This window comes from Pteropus vampyrus, unplaced genomic scaffold (assembly GCF_000151845.1).
Source record: "Pteropus vampyrus isolate Shadow unplaced genomic scaffold, Pvam_2.0 Scaffold48, whole genome shotgun sequence".
Classification (NCBI taxonomy): Eukaryota; Metazoa; Chordata; class Mammalia; order Chiroptera; family Pteropodidae; genus Pteropus; species Pteropus vampyrus.
In genome coordinates this window covers 4,593,363-4,610,303 of record NW_011888829.1, presented here as the reverse complement: position 1 = coordinate 4,610,303, position 16,941 = coordinate 4,593,363, and the positions used below count along the sequence as shown (strand labels likewise).

At 34.9% G+C, this 16,941-nt stretch overlaps 1 protein-coding gene across 1 annotated transcript in view; it reads left to right on the top strand.

Annotated features, from left to right (window-relative positions):
• The window catches only part of NUP205 (nucleoporin 205), a 67,821-nt gene that overhangs the window by 27,934 nt on the left and 22,946 nt on the right, over positions 1 to 16,941 (top strand). Inside the window, exons 14-25 of the mRNA XM_011359509.2 lie at positions 485 to 535; positions 1,152 to 1,361; positions 4,041 to 4,140; positions 4,576 to 4,713; positions 5,847 to 6,036; positions 6,742 to 6,862; positions 8,289 to 8,370; positions 8,830 to 8,994; positions 9,325 to 9,449; positions 13,868 to 13,982; positions 15,875 to 16,024; positions 16,578 to 16,649. Coding sequence (XP_011357811.1) covers positions 485 to 535; positions 1,152 to 1,361; positions 4,041 to 4,140; positions 4,576 to 4,713; positions 5,847 to 6,036; positions 6,742 to 6,862; positions 8,289 to 8,370; positions 8,830 to 8,994; positions 9,325 to 9,449; positions 13,868 to 13,982; positions 15,875 to 16,024; positions 16,578 to 16,649 — 1,519 coding nt within the window. The remainder of the gene's footprint in view (positions 1 to 484; positions 536 to 1,151; positions 1,362 to 4,040; positions 4,141 to 4,575; positions 4,714 to 5,846; positions 6,037 to 6,741; positions 6,863 to 8,288; positions 8,371 to 8,829; positions 8,995 to 9,324; positions 9,450 to 13,867; positions 13,983 to 15,874; positions 16,025 to 16,577; positions 16,650 to 16,941) is intronic.

Genomic DNA, 16,941 nt, shown 5'->3' with positions numbered 1-16,941 from the left:
ATGACATTAAATATAATTAATTATACCATAGACTGTGTATGCTCCTGCGAGATCAGGATAGGACATCTTAACTCAAAACTCTGCCCATGTAAGAAACCTGCCCTTAACAAATGTACTTCTTTGTTTTCTGATGCCAACAGTAGCGGTGGTTATAGAGAGACCAGTGTCTAGGACACTGGTGAGATGTCATCCAATAAATCCTTTTGCGATTCATGCGTAAAATATCTGAGAAAATTTGCTAAAAACACACCTTGGGTACACTTAGAAATTACCAGTTTTCTGAAGCCCAGTTCATTGGAAGCTCTACCTGCCCCTACGCAATTGCTAATGAAAGTACACAGAGACTTCTCAGTTGTCACTTCTTATCGACATTGTAAGATGTGTGGGTGTGGTGGGCGAGGAATATGACTATTATAGTGCAAAGCTATTACTTCGCGTTGGTGAATGAAGAAGACTCTTAACATCTCATTTTTATTATTTTAAGATACTGCAGACTGTAAGGGTTCCAAGCCAGAGGCAAGCTATTGGTATTGAGGTAAAGTTTTCCTTTTCGTTTAAATGCTATATTCATACATTCACGTGATAGACTAAGAAAACTTATTCTTACCCTGTTAAGTTCCTGTCATTTTCAAATTTAATGTGTTTTCATTTGAAGAGTTTTCTGGTCAATGTTGAAATGGAGATGAAACTTTTTATGAAAGGAACCAAATTACTTTAGGTTTCAGAGTTGGAAAAGGATGTTACATGGCAGCCATCTAGATCGAAAGTTTCGTTTGAACTCAGTTAAATTAGGTTACTTGGGTCAACCTTAAGTGAGACTTTACGTGTTTCTTTTCTCTCTATGCTCCCTCTCCCTTTTCTAAAGAAACATTTAAGATTTCTATTTTTAATTCAAAGTTGGGAACAACATGTGCAAATTTAAAATTCTTCCATCTGATTGATCTAGATGCACATAATACTTTTGGATCGCTTCTAGGCCTTTTGGCTACAATGGAGTGTGTCCTTTCCTCTAAATGAATAATGGTAATATCTGTTATGTGTCTTCTAGTGTGATATTATAGCAATATTAATGAGTTAATGTCTGCAAAATATTTTGCACATTGTAGCTGATTGTTTTATATTACCAAATTTTCTTTATTTTTCTTTGGAAGGTCGAACTAAATGAAATAGAATCCCGGTGTGAAGAATACCCGTTGACTCGGGCCTTTTGCCAACTTATTAGTACCCTGGTGGAGAGCTCGTTTCCTTCTAATTTGGGTGCTGGACTGCGGCCCCCTGGCTTTGACCCTTATTTGCAGTTCCTCAGAGATTCTGTGTTTCTCCGATTCCGCACAAGAGCTTACCGGAGAGCAGCTGAAAAGGTTATGTTCACAGAAAAACATTTTTTCTCTTTATTCATTTATTGCTGCTTTTTTCTGTTAGAGGTGTAAGATGCTAGAAATTCATTTTAGCTTTTGCAAGTTAGTAAGCTTCATAGTCTTAGTACTGGAATGTCTATGGTCTGATTAGTTTACATGCATTAAAAAAATAATTTTGGGCATTAAAACCAAAGCATTGACTTTTAGTGATCAGTAATTTGATATGAATTTGCGTTCATTCAGATCCTTAACTGAACAAACTTTGACCAGAATGGAACCAAAAATATTACACTTTTGTCTTTTGGAAACACAGTATCCCTTTATTGGGATGATTAGGTTAGGGATCGAAGTAAGTTTAATCTTACACCAATTTCTTTTGATTAGTAGCAGTTCTGGGTTGTGGAGTCTGGCTTAGTGGGAAAGCGTGTTATGATCCATTAGGAATGTCTGCCATGGATAGAGAGGCTGAAGGGGCACTGACATTTATGCCCATATTTGCTCTGGTTGCAACACATTCACAACTGAGCTTACCATATATATCATCTTATGTAATTCTGATATTACTGTGAGGCAACTATTAATATTCCCATTTTACAGATGGAGGCTTAGCAAAGTTAAGGAACTTGCCTAAGGTCCAGGACCAGGATTTGAACCTAGGACTCTGATTCCAGATCCAAGCATAACCACTAAGCTATGTAAGAGACCCTTCCAGGTTCTGACGTAATTCACTTTAGTCTATAATACTGTTAATTGCCTCACAGAATACACTTGGATGTATCTTGTAGGGACATTTCTGCTTTATTTTTATAGTTTCCTATTTTTGGACCTGTTGGGTTTATTTGTTTTTGTATTGATGATTATAAAAATAATTAAGTTCATGCTCATTTGGGTGAATTTAGAAAATATAGAAAAGTATAAGAAATTATATCACCTATAATCTTGTTGCCAAAGGAAAGACTTCTAGTCTTTATTCTATGCATGTATACTTAAATTGGTATAATTAGTTAACATTAGTTTCTATCTTTTTTGGCCACTAAACATAGTATCATGAGGATCTTCTTTATAGAGTAAAGATTTTTTGAAATAGTCTTTTTAATGACTGCATAATCATTACCTATATCTAGATAGTTTATTTATTCATTGCCCTATCATTGGATATAGTTTGTTTCTAATTTAGTCCCAAATGACTGAAGTTCCTTTTTTGTCAATTGCTTTATAATTTTTGCTTCTTATGTAGTAAAAATAAACACCGAAAAGGGTATACATTTTATTTAGGCCCTAGAATTATCTTGTTAACATCCATTTCCTTATTGGATGAAACAATAACAGCAACCATGCCTCATTAATAGAAGTTATTTCAGATGAATAATGGATGCCGATAATTATGACCTCTTCAACAGAGTTCTGATTCTTTTTTGCATTTGTTTTAAATATCTTATTTTCCTTTTCTTAAAAAAGGTCATTATGACCTAAGTATTCAGAGATTCAGTTAGCCACATTCTTTCCAGTTATTATTTTTCACCCATGCATGTCTGCATTTCAGGTGCTGCTACTTGCCCTAGCTACCGCTTATTTCAGTTTCACCCCAACATATTTACCCTAAGAAATTTTCCCTCAATTTGGTGAATTTATTTCACTTGAATGTCTTCAAGTTTAACTTAGAGCACTATATTTTAGAACATTGGTTCCTCATAAAAACAGTGCTTCGATTGAGATAAGTAACAAACAGAATTAGAGGCAATCTATATGTTTATCATTTCTAAAATTCATTATTATGTGGTGAAAATCCTTTTCTTAAATGATCTTGAAAAGTTTGGAAAATATAAAAAAGTGAATAATTTAAAAATAATAATTAAAATCAATGTACAGTCCCAGTTCCCAAACTCAGCCTTAATAAAATTATTTGCAGTGGAAATAATAATTTAGAAAAAATACCCTGTTTACAGTTACCAAACAGCCTTTTTAAAATTCTATGCAATGGATTTTTTTAAAATAAAGTCTTAATTTTACTGCCTGCCCCATTGTATATATATTTTCCTTTGGCATAAATATATTTTCTTGTTGTTTCATAGCTTTTAAAAAACATTTTTAACCAAGAGGTGATAATGGGGTCATTTAGGGCAAGCCTGCCAATGATTTTATGTCTTCTTAATGTCTTTGGCTAGAGCCATGGGATAGAACACTGGTCTGGGAATTAAAAGTCCAGGGCTTGACTTCCAGTAAGTTTGCTGCCAAGTTCATGCTGTGAGGTTCACTGGTTTAACCTGGGAAATGAGTGTGATTAGATGAGATAATTTCTCAGATCCTTTACAACCTGAAACTCTTAGAGAAAATGTGAAATATTTGACTTGGGAAAAGTGTCCATATCTGGTGTTTAATTATAAATTGACTATGGCTGGACACTATGTGCTTTAGATTTGTTAATTAAGCCCAAATAACTACTATAGAAATGTTTGGGAAATGCTTTTTCAAATGTTTTACCTTGAAAAATTAGCTAGTTCCGTATCCTTTAGCAAAATAAAGCAAAATGAATTGGGATTGCTATATTGCTTAGCATAAATTAATAAAGTAGACACAGGATTTCACTCATTTTCTAGAGAAAAGTGGGAGGAAGGAAAAACCTAGCAAGGCTATCACCTTGGACTGTTTTACTGTTATTGAAACATTTGTATCTTTCTATAGTGGGAAGTTGCTGAAGTTGTTTTGGAAGTGTTTTATAAATTGCTTAGAGATTATGAGCCCCAACTTGAAGATTTTGTAGACCAGTTTGTGGAACTACAAGGTAATTTATTTGTCACTTTCAAACAAGGTGTCAGCTATTAATAAAACTATTTATAGTTTGTAAATTATATATTATATGTAATATATAAATTGTTTATAAATTAAATTAGAATTTAATCTTTTTTGTGACATTGTATTAGTCATTTTAATTGTCCTTAGCAAGAGAAAATAAAGTAAATTTAATGAATGGAAGACCAAGAGCATCGCCTTACAGATCTTTAGAGAGTTAACATATAATAGGTGACTAATTGCTATGTGCAGATCAGCTCATTTGAAAATTACCACTGTATACAGTTTGTGTCATTGTCTCTAAATTGAAACTTCCCTTTATCTGTTTAGATGCCATTTAATTTATAAGTTTCAGACATTTCATAAATCAAGGGTGTGACAAAAATACTAATTTACCATTTCTTGGACTATGTTATGTTCTATTTAGGAGAAGAAATCATAGCCTATAAGCCACCAGGATTTAGTCTGATGTATCATCTTCTGAATGAGTCACCAATGTTGGAGCTTGCTCTTAGCTTACTGGAAGAAGGCGTTAAGCAGCTGGATACTTATGCCCCTTTCCCTGGTATGAGCCTGAATGTCTTTATGTCTTGAAAACAGCTTAGATATTTTCATTTTTGGAAGCTGAGGGTTTGAAATAATCAAGTGATCTCTGAGGTTCTTTTTCACTGTAAGATTCTCTCTCTGTATCTACAGTGGAGCTTTTAGGGAATCATACAATGAAGGTATATTAAAAGTAAAAGCAGAGTAAAGGACAGAGACTCTCACTATAACTGTCTCATTTTAGGATCTTTTATAGGTAATTATATCTTTCTTTCACTTTAACATGTTTAACATGCCTAAATTTCAATCTGAAGTACTTTTTTGTTTTGTTTTTCATATGATACTTGTAAAAGCACTATACATAATGTTCACTCAATTTTATTTATTATCATTAATTATCAATAATTAATGATAATTTATTGTCAATAATTATCATTTGTTGAGTGTTTACTATGCACTTGGTGCTTTTAAAAGCACATTACATGCATTAATGCATTTAATCTGCACGAAAGCCCTATGTGGGAGATATCATTATTTCCAGTTAACAGATAAGGAAATTGATGTACAAGGAAGTTTCACATCTTCCCCCAGTGTCAGGGCTGTGATTTGAACGTAGGCAATTTGGCTCTGTACTTTAAATTCGAATGATGGGATTATAAGTGATTCTTATTTATATTTTCAGCTTTTTCCCCCAAGTTTCTCACAATGAGTATGTATTACTCTAGATCAGTTTCTCAGTCTCGGAACCATTGACATCTTGGGCTGAATAATGCTTGGTTGTGCAGGCTGTTGTGTGCTCTGTAGGCATCCACCCACTAGATGACCGTACACTTCCCTAGTTGTGACAACAGAAAGTGTCTCTAGACATTGCCAGATGTCCTCTGCGGCCAAAGTCACCCCCATCTGAAAACCATTGCTCTAAATAATTATGGCAAAGATATTGGAAAAGTGACTGAAAAGCCATTGCATAAAAGTAACAAGCCACAAAAATTACCATGACTTGCATGGGGGAGCATTTTCGTGAAATTGATGAAATATTGAGAACTTGAGGGCTTTTTGAATCTTGAACTTGTCTTTTACCTTGTTTTCCTAAGAACTGACTATGAGTTTCTAAGATTCATGTAGAGTTTTCTAACTTCAACTTTTGGTTTATAGGGAAGAAGCATTTGGAGAAAGCGGTACAGCACTGCCTTGCACTTCTCAATCTTACTCTGCAAAAGGAAAACCTCTTTATGGATCTTCTAAGAGAGAGTCAACTGGCTCTGATAGTCTCTCCTTTAGAACAGCTTCTGCAGGGCATCAATCCCAGAACTAAGAAGGCTGATAATGTGGTGAATATTGCCAGGTAGGTTATATTTGTAGGTAGAAAAACGATGAAATTAATCAGATGGGCATTCTAGCTTTGATTGCCAAATCTGGTCAGATCCCTAATCCGTCAGTGTTTTTTTGCCTCATTTTGTTCTTGCCTTTTCTAGCTCCTCTGATGTTAATTACTCTGAACCTTGTAATATTTTTTCCTCTTCCGAATTATTCTGTGTCCTAAACATTTCTAAGTATAAAACGATATAACCTTAATACCGTTTATCTCTTGTGGGGAATTTAGATGTTTGGAGGATAGGGCCGGGGAACAGACTTTTCACTGTCTATATCTTAGCTTCTGGTGGTTTGCTGGCAGTGTTCTAGGATTTACCAAAGTATCACCCTGATCGCTGTCCTCAACTTTACATGGCTTTCTCCCTATGTGCGTCAATGTCCAAATTTCCTGTTTATGAAGACACTAGTCATTGGATCAGGGGCCTCGCTAATGACTTCATCTTAACTCGATTGACCACCTCTCCAAAGACCCTGTTTCCAAATTAGGTCACTGTGGGTTCAGATATCAACATAAGGATGTTAGAAGAACACACTGGTTAGATGGGGAAACCACTGTCTAATTTACCCAAAAGCACTACGTGGGTAAGAGAAGCCCAGGTTCTAAATTTTCTTTTTTGAGAACAGTGAGAAGCCAAGTTTCATCTCATTGTTTCTCAACTGTTTTCTTGTTTTAAAGATACCTGTATCATGGCAATACTAATCCAGAATTGGCTTTCGAAAGTGCCAAGATCCTCTGCTGTATCTCTTGCAACACCAATATTCAGATAAAATTGGTTGGAGATTTCACACATGACCAGGTAATTGATTTTGTTATTGTTATTGTTAATTTTTGGTGCATTCTCAGTCCATACAGAAGTCATAGTGTCTGTGGAGGAATCTTGTTTGTGGAAAATTTCTCTGACAGTAAGATTTATTTACGATGGGTGAAAACCTACCCATGTTCAAATTTGTATTTTGACATAATACCAAATACCATTTAGAGTGATACTGCACATACTGTAGTATGTGATGATACTATATATACTGTAATATGTGGCTGTAGGGCTTAACGAGACGATTGCTATTCTAAGCACATTGAAGTGATTATGTTTGTAAGTGCAACTTCTGTTTGTTTTTTGCATCCTTTGTTTCATCCTCTGTCGGTTGCCTCTGTTCTGAGTGAGCCTCTGCGATGCTGAATGTATCTCACTGTTGTTGAGTTGTCTACTGTGGTTTCCTGGTAATCCACATTTGTGTCACTTCATGTGATATTATACTGTAGAGTTTTTAGATGTTCTTCTATTAATCCAATTTGTAATCTCTATTTGCTGAATAGCTGCAATTGGGGAAGATATTTTTTTCTCTTTATAGACATTTGCCCCATTGTATCTTTATGTTGGACCATCGCTTTAGCTAGATGAAGAATTTTATTGTGTACTCCACAGTATACTGTAACGGGCTCCTTTAGCACTTGGGTGGGACTGATCTTCACATCATGTGTAACTGTCCATCATATCGCAGGACTCTTAGCATCCCTGGTCCCTTACCACTATCTGTCAGTAGTAACCTCTAATTGTGACAACTCAAAATGCCCGCATATTTTTAAGTGCCCCCATAGTGGCAATACCACCCAGGTTGAGAACCACTATTTATAGTAGAATATAGATATCTAATCTGGTTTTTGGATGAGATTCTTGAAAACTATGTGATAATCAAGGGGTGTCGAAGATGAAGCTTTTCAGTTCACTGGCATTCATCTGAGTATGAATTATTACTAATTTTAACATCCTGCTATATTTCTTATGGAGTTTGAGTCATATCTGATCTCTCAGCCAGAAATATAAAATTGGTAGTAATACATTTCTAAAAAGAGAAGATGAGAATTTTATTTTATATTTTAGTTAAGATCTCATAGTACTGAGTATATAATGAAGAGGTCATGAAATAGCAATTTAATGTTATTTGAAAAAAGAACTACTTTGATTCTTTGGGAAAGAAAATGAAGGAAACCAATTTTGAAACCAATAAACTTTAAAAATGCTTTTTTTTTTAATCATTTTTATAGAGACCTAACTTATGGCAATTTAAGGAACTGAGTTTTCTGTTAATTAAAAATGCAACTAAAACCTAAATACTTGGAGTAGATTTGCTTTTTTTCTTTATAGACAAATCTTTATAAATATATATTATAGTTTCTTTAATATTTAGAAACTTTATAATTTTTTTTTTTTTTTATCTTCACAGAGTGTAAGTCAGAAGCTGATGGCTGGATTCGTGGAGTGTTTGGATAGTGAAGATACAGAAGAATTTGTACGTTTAGAAGAGGGTATGTCTTCGGTTAATGTATCTTTTTACTTTATATAAATACTTAATATAAAGAAAGCTATTAATTGTTTAGTTTGCTAGCATAAATGTACGAGGCTTTTGGGAGACCTCTAATACAAGTCTGAACTCAATGTAATAGCTACTTTAGTCTCCTGAAACTAAAGAAAACATGGAAGTTTGGAATATAAGTTTTATATTTAAAAATTTTTTTCTTTTTATCATTTTATTTAAATTCCCATCCCATCATCCCTTTTCCCTTTGGTAACCATCAGCTTGTTTTCTCTATCTATGTGTCTGTTTCTATTTTATTTTATTTTATTTATTCTTTTGGTTTTTTAAATTCCACATATAAATGAAATTATATGGTATTTATCTTCCCCTGTCTGGTTTATTTCACTTAGCATAATTCCTAAATTTGACTTATGTTAACTTTTTATTGTTTCGTGATTTCCACATTAAGGATCAGAACTTGAAAAGAAATTAGCTGGCATCCGTCATGAAACAAGAATCCACATCTTGAATCTTCTCATCACCTCTTTGGAACGCAATCCACCCAGTCTTGCTCTCTACCTGTTAGGCTTTGAATTAAAGAAACCTGTCAGTACCACAAACCTACAAGATCCAGGTATGGCCATGAGACACATAGGCATTTATTTCTTTTTATGTTTATGTATCTAAATGGTCATTTATTGAATTTGGGGATCATGAGATAATTCACTGAAAGAAAGAAATAATGTGTGAAAGGTGATGTGATGAGTCAATCTTTAGGGCTTAGCTAAGTCTGGACAAACTAAGCCTTAGAAAATTAGAATTTAGCCATTTTCTGTATCAATATTTGACAGGCTATTTACAGTAGAGCAGACGTTTATGGGACTTAACTTTTATAAAGGTATTTTCAGGGTTTTAATGCAGATATTTAAAAAGAAAAGTTGAATTTTCTTTTGGTTTCGTGTAGGAGTGTTAGGCTGCCCTCGAACGTGCCTTCATGCCATCTTAAACATCTTGGAGAAAGGAACGGAAGGGAGGACAGGCCCGGTGGCGGTGAGAGAATCGCCTCAACTCGCTGAGCTGTGTTACCAGGTAGACTAAAGGCTGTACCGCGTAGCACTTAATAGAAGAAACTTGCTTGACTACATCACAGACATGAAAGTATGACAGTAAGACTGAGTTGAAATGAATTCATTTGGCGGTTTGACCAGTCTTTCATTTATGGATAAAACCCATAATGCACAAACCCCGAGAATCCTAAACATCTACAGATCCTATAGGTTGGCCACTTGAAAAATGAGAGAAATTGGATTTTGAGAATGGATTTTGACCAGGTAGTGTAGAAGCTTTCCAATGTTGATGCTATGTTTCAAGTTGCTTCTTTTGGTGGGGAGAGCTGTGGATTTGAGTCATGAGACCTCTGGTTCCCCTCTCTGCCCCTGACTAGCTAAGCCATCTTGAGTGTGCCATGACACGTCTCTGGGTTCTTCAATCTGTGAAGTGGGTCGTTGTTAGGCTTAAACGAGGATGTGAGCGTGTAAGTGAAGGCACTTTTTAATAACCACGTACATTACACAGCTCTGTAGCTGTATGTGAGGGGCTAGAAAGTCAAATTTGTGTAAAGTTTAAGCTATAATGAGAACTTTTGTTTTACTTGTATTTTCTTACATTTATTTCTTACTCATTTCATAAATATATTAAGAACTAGGCTTTGTAAGATAGGACTAATTTTTCAGTTTAAGTGGCACCCTGATTCATATTTTCATAAGAAGTGCAGCATTAACTTCTGGTGACATGGAGATTTTTATTTTACTTTTTGTAATTTTTAACTATTTTCTTCTGTCTTCTGGCTGTCCAAACAGCCCTTCACTGTAAGTACTACAGCTAGGTCTTCCTTTGACTCAAAATTAGTTCTTCCTTAATGGGAGAACAAACAATGTATATTTTATAGAATTATAGAATCTTAGAATTGTGTTATAGAATTTGACGTACTTAGGTGGAAACAATGGATAAGGTTAATCATCTAAGCTGAAGGAGTTAGGCAGGTGAAGTAAGAGACTGAAGCCAGATTTAAGACAAAAAGATTCGGGAGAGGAGAATCTGACAGACTGGAGAACCCATGTCCCGCTCCTCGGCCCCTGCTCGTTTTTGCCATGTTGGAATGTAGGCCCTGGTTTGCCAGATCCTCTGATTTTTAAAATACTGTACTGGCCACACAAAACACGTCTATACCAGCAGCCTGCCATTTTATCACGTATGCTCTGCTACTTTATTCCTCAAAACGTGGTCCAGCATCGTCAGCATCACCACCAGGGAGCTTGTTAGTATGGAAGCCCAGGCCCCGCTCCAGACCTGCTGAGTCAGAATCTGCGTTTAAACAAGAAGCACTGTTCTATTTTTTCCCCTAAATGTCACAAATAGATTTTATTTGTCACCATGAAAAGTCTGAATTTTGAACATATTCTTGGACTGGGGGCTCATCTCCATCAGCTCGTTCAGCTTGAGCACCTGTCTCATCCCCAGTGGCTTTTCCAGAACTCCCTTCACCACAAACCTTCATGAGTTTTCCCAATTCAAACTTGGGCTTCTTCAGCATTTTGATTTTTCTAACAAAGACATCATGGAGCGGATAAATAGATTAGCAAGCCTTTTATGTCTTTTCCAATGGTATCCGGAATTAGTTTATTGACCACTTCTTTCAAGTTATTTGTCTGCACTTCTCAGGTCATAATTTTCATCTTCTGGATTTAGCGGTCATGTTGATGCTGAGGTTCAGAGATCTTCTGAATCTAACAGTTGCATTTTTTAGTAAAACCAATGCACAATAAACAAAGCAAATATTACTGTCTGTAGTCTTGACATCTACATGTGCTTCAATCATTGTCTGCCATTTTTTGACCTTGGAGCACATTTTGTCATTGGTAAGAGCCATGCCATGGAAATTAGGTAGTTTTACCCTGAACATACTCAGTAATTAAGTTGAATTTTTTAAACACATCTTCATCATTCTGCAGATCGGGTAGGCTCACTTCAAAAACACGACCCTTGAGACCATCAGACGCAATTTTGGTTCCTTGAGTCCGCGTGTTTTCCCAATATTTCTAATATTGAACATAGCTGGTGCTTTCATATCATACCAATCTTTCTTAGAAAATGGGTCAACCACTTCCTTGGCTTCTTTTTTGCCACCTTTAGTCAGGTGCTTGTTCTTGCCAACCGCCATGGTGCTGCTCAGAGCCAGAAGGAGCACTGTTCTGTTTTTAATGAAAGGTGCTTCCTTCATGTATAGGTTTATGTTTCACTCTGCTTCAGAAGAAAATTCAAATCTCTAAAAAGAACTTGTTTGTTTAAATAAGTCTGATTGTAGCAAAGGGGAATCATTTGGGCCTTATCGATACCCTCATTACCCAGCGATACAAGGCTTTCTGGGTGAAGAAGTCGAGACAGCCTTTGCCTTTGCTCTCTTCTCTGTAAGGATGCAGGTTTTCCCCACGTGACCTTGGGAACTAGGAGGGATGTGGAAACTCCCTTGTTAATGGCTCTTGGTACTTTGGGAACTCACTTTTTCTGTCCTTCTCCCTCTAAGAGTATTACCTCTCCACATCTTGGAGCATCTGTGTCTGTATCTTTTTACCTGACCATCTACAAAGAACTGATTTTTGTTTTGTTTTAAGAAGTTCAAAACAAAACAAAAATCAGTTATTTTTATTTGTTTACAGAGTTATCAAAAACAATGTCAAAGCTGTTTAAAAGACAAAATATAGTAAATATATCTATAGCAGAACTATTTAAATTTTACCTAGTGTTCCTTCTTATCTTTTCCCTTGTGTGTATGTGTATTATTTAGTTGATTATACTCAGTAGACATACAGTTTTGTGTCCTTTTTCCCCCCCTATAACCTTGCTGTGCAGCTACAATGTAAATTACATTTTGGTTGCTTCTAATTTTTTTTTTACTGTGTTCTAGTGAACATCTTTAGTTACCTTTTGTTGATTTATATTTTTAGAAATGTGTTTCTAGACATAAATTTACAGTCAGTTGTTGTTTTGTGTTATAAATTCAGAGTGAACACTGACTTGGTGAATATTAAACCATTGCTCCTTGGGAAAACAGGGTTAGAATCCTGCAATCCTCAGGTCTCAACATTTTTGTCACGTGATGAATGCATAACTTTGTTTTACGTGTGTTTTTGTTTAAAGACACTTTATTTACTATATTCCGTTAATTCATTAACATTAAACTCATAGTCAGCAGCACTAAAACTCTTGCCTAAATGAAACTTATCCAACACCTGTATTTTCTCTCTGTAAGGCACATCGAAGCCTTCTCGCACTTAGGAACACAACACACCACTTCAATACTATGCTTAGGGGTCATTTTAACCAGTAAAACATCTAACCAATAAAATATCTAACAAAATGCAAAAAATGGAGCACTAAATAGACTGGGAGAGGACACTTGTTTTACAGCATGAGAACTGAAACAGAAAGGCAAAGCACAGCCTTGTTTAACCTTAGCTGAGAGCGGACAAGTTTGGCAACTCAAATTTTTTGCTGCTCTGTGCCATTCATGGAAATATTGATTTTGGAGTTACAAATAAACGTTAGCATGTAGATGACTTTGCAAGTACGGAATCGACCAATAATGAAGATAGGTTGTTGGGTCAAAGGATATGAATAGTTTGATGACTTCAGATTTTAATTCAGAAGTAATCATAACAATTATAGTGGGTATTAAATGGTGCCAATAAGAGATGAATCTAAAGTACCTGCTACATGGAAAGCATTTAATAAATATTTATAAAATGAAATATGAATGAAAGTTTTCACTACCACTTTGTCAAGTACTGGGATTTGCTTTTTACATTTAAGCATTTTGCTAATTTACCATAGAGGCTTGCTTTATTCACTTAATTTTTTTTTTTTAATTATTGAAAGGACTGTACTTATTTTTTGATTATGGGCCATTTTTATTTTTTCTATGTAAAACATTTTTTGCCATTTTATCTGTTTGGCTCTCTTGATGATATTTATATATCTAATAGAGATCTTTATATATATATTATAACTATTCACTTTTTCTTATATTTGATGTAAAAGCATTTATACCGAAATCTATTTTATTAAATTTTTATTTAGAGTTTATATTCATTATTTAGTTGAATCTCTAGGTCTTTATAATTCTTCAATTGTTTGAATCCTGGTTATAATAATTAAAATACTAAGACTTGTTAATTAACTACATGTATGTATGTATGTATTAATAAATATATTTAGGGCGATTTCAAGATGAATCCTATAATAATGTCTTCAGCACTCTCGGTTGTATTCTCATAAATGCTAAGGACTGCTTATAACTCTGAGCTTCTAAGTTTTATACTTGTGTTTGTTCATTTTGCTTGAATTGTTGATGGGTTTTAGTTTCCACTTAGTAGATCTAAATTCACATTTTATCTTAAAATGTGTAACAAAAAAATTGACTTGGGGATTTTCTTATTTTAATTCTTAAGGTGATATATCAGTTATGTGCATGCTCCGATACATCTGGCCCTACTATGAGGTACTTGAGAACCAGCCAGGATTTCTTATTTTCTCAATTGCAACATTTACCTTTTTCTAATAAAGGTAGGAGTTTTTTTTCCTTACAAAAAAATTTGTAGTCGATGTTGAATGATTTTATTTATATAACATTTGATTCTAGTAGTTAAAATATTTGTGGAATTCTGTTCTCATTTTGTTACTTTGCTTGTTACTTTTGGTTGCTTTTGTAATTTGTACTAGAGAAGACTGATGTTTTAGCTGCTATCACAAAATTATTTAAAAATGGTCAATCAAAGATGGAATTTGATCTTTTTCCTAATAAGTAAATATTTTAAATTGCGTTGAAGGATGAAAAAATATTTTCTGGAAAATTATTTTGTAAAAATCCCTTTTTTTTCCCTTGTGTATATATTGAAAACAATGCAGTCTTGAAATGAAATATATAAAACTAATTATGGTGGAAACTATTTGTAACTTACTTTATTGACATGACCAAGCAGTTATCCCAGGCTACCAATGTTTTATAGGATTCTACTTTATATAATTTTCTTTTTGATCAGTTTTTAACAATTTTCCGAATTCACAGTACATCCAGACAATGGTGGCCTTTGGAGTTTTTTAAAGTTTACTTTATATCATCTTTATGTTTTAGGAAATCTAGGTTCACTGATTTTGTAATATATTTCCACTACTAGTAATTATCAGCTTCTAATTTACTTTTGAGAGTGATGGTATGAGAGAACCTTGGGAATTATCTTATGGCAAAGAACTTCCTTTTCATAATAAATATATCTTATTTTTAGTCTTAAGATCCGTTTATATTAAGAAGCTTTTTAAGAAATCCTCTTTTATACCTAAGTAGAAAAATTAATCTTGCCTATTATGGTATCTGTGTTTTAAAAAAATAAATCTAGCATTACCCATTATTAGTAGTAGTGGTAGTAGTATTTGGTGTATTTTATGTTTATGCTGTCATAATTGAGGACTTTGAAGCCAGGCATTAAAATAATATTGGATTCAAAAATGTGTATAAATGATTCCCAATCCTAACTATATATTTTTTTCCCCAGCCCCAATTATATATATATTTCTTTTTTCTGAAAAGGTTTTAATATGCACAGAGTGGGGAGGGACGCAGTCCTCAGCAGCGGCTCCCCTCACGGCCACCAGGACATTGCTCAGCTCCTTACTCTTCCTCTTGGTGTGGACGCGCCCCCTCCCTTTTCTTGATGAATTCAAGAGCCCACTTTTCCTTGGAGACCCTGAGTAGCTCCATGGCCCTCCGCTCATGTGTGGCAAAGCCACACACCTCAAATCATGTCCCGCACAAACTTGCTGTGCTTTGGCGAGGCGCCCGCGGCGGTGGCCGTGCCTTGGCTTGCTCACATTCTTGGTCACCTCATGGCCCTTGTCGAGGCCCAGGGCCATGGGGCAGCGCAGAGCCACGGCTTCTACTCTCCAGTGGCTGCCGCAGCGGGAAGCCCAACCCTAACTCTGTGTTTGACCAAGTGTACTAGATTATCCTGAGATGTCACAAAGTTGTGCAATTTAAACTTATTTTAATTTTTAAAAATGTATTTATGAAATATAAAACAAACAATCATAATTTTTCTATAAGTTACATATTTGAGGGTTGTTTTTTATTTTAAGTTTTAAGTTCTGTATTAATGTCAAACTATGACGGACCCAGAACTCTGTCGATCTGTATGAAATTATACTGGTAATGGACACTTGATCGTCTCCTGTTTTTCCTTTCATTTTGCTCATCTTTTACAGATACATATTAGCTTATTTTTTCTCCCTTGATGTCTGCTTTTTCTTTTTTAGTTTTACAGAATGATAAATTATTATATTTCCAAGTTTCATAAATTATTGACTGTGTTCCATGGGAAGATACCTGATGAGTTCAAGAATTTAGGTCTGTTCTGACCTCGTGCTATTATTCTGGGAAACTAACTTATGTATTTAACTTCTAGAATATGAAATATCTATGTTGAACCAAATGTCATGGCTGATGAAGACCGCTTCGATAGAACTAAGGGTAACCTCTCTGAATCGTCAGCGGTCACATACCCAGCGGCTCCTGCACCTCTTGTTGGATGACATGCCAGTGAAACCATACTCAGGTGAACATGTGAATTGTTGGCATTTGTTTTATTGTGCTGCTGACGGATCTGGGTGAATTCAAGCACGAAGCTGAATCTTGTGCTTAGTATGTGATTGCAGGCCAAAGAAGTTCCTTCTACCTTTAGAATTTTTTTTCCTTAAAACACCAAAATTTTAAATCATCCCATTATTGTTTGAAGCTTCCACATTTTGCTATATTCGTATACAAAAATATTTAGTGGAGTTTGTCACAGCCAGCACGACCAAAGGTATTTTATTATGTATTATACATGCAAATTAAGCATAAGCTTTTCTAACTGTCTCATTGACATGATTGGGCCCTGCCTCTCAGCGTTCTGATTATCCCCTTTACAATCCTGAAGTGGATCCTACAGGGACAGAAAGAATTAGATGAATGTTGTTGATAAGTCTTTATCACCTTTGCATTTTAATTATCTATTTGCAGAGGGCTCTTTGACCTAGAAACGGTGACCTAGAAATAAGATATTTTAAGTGTGTTTTTTCCAAGTATGTTGTTCTTTTTCTGGTCTGTTATTATTGATGCCTCAACAGATGGTGAAGGAGGAGTAGAAGATGAAAATAGGTCTGTCTCTGGATTCCTTCACTTTGACACTGCCACAAAAGGTAAAGCCCTTTGAATTTGTGGTAAATTTATAGCTATATATTAAATTGCTTCAAATTTCAAGAGATGGTTATCATGCCTGTACTTGCAAATTCTTAACAGGTGTAGAAAGGCTATGTAAAGGATTATTTGTCATCCAAAAAAACCTTTTTAAAACTAGGATTGTAAGATGGGAAAATAGTTTTGCAAATGGCTGTATTAGAAATAAAATCAAATTTAGATTTCAGTATAGTGTTGTTTATAGACACCCTTTCCTAAGATAGCACTCACTATCTTTTTGAGAGTGAGCTGAGT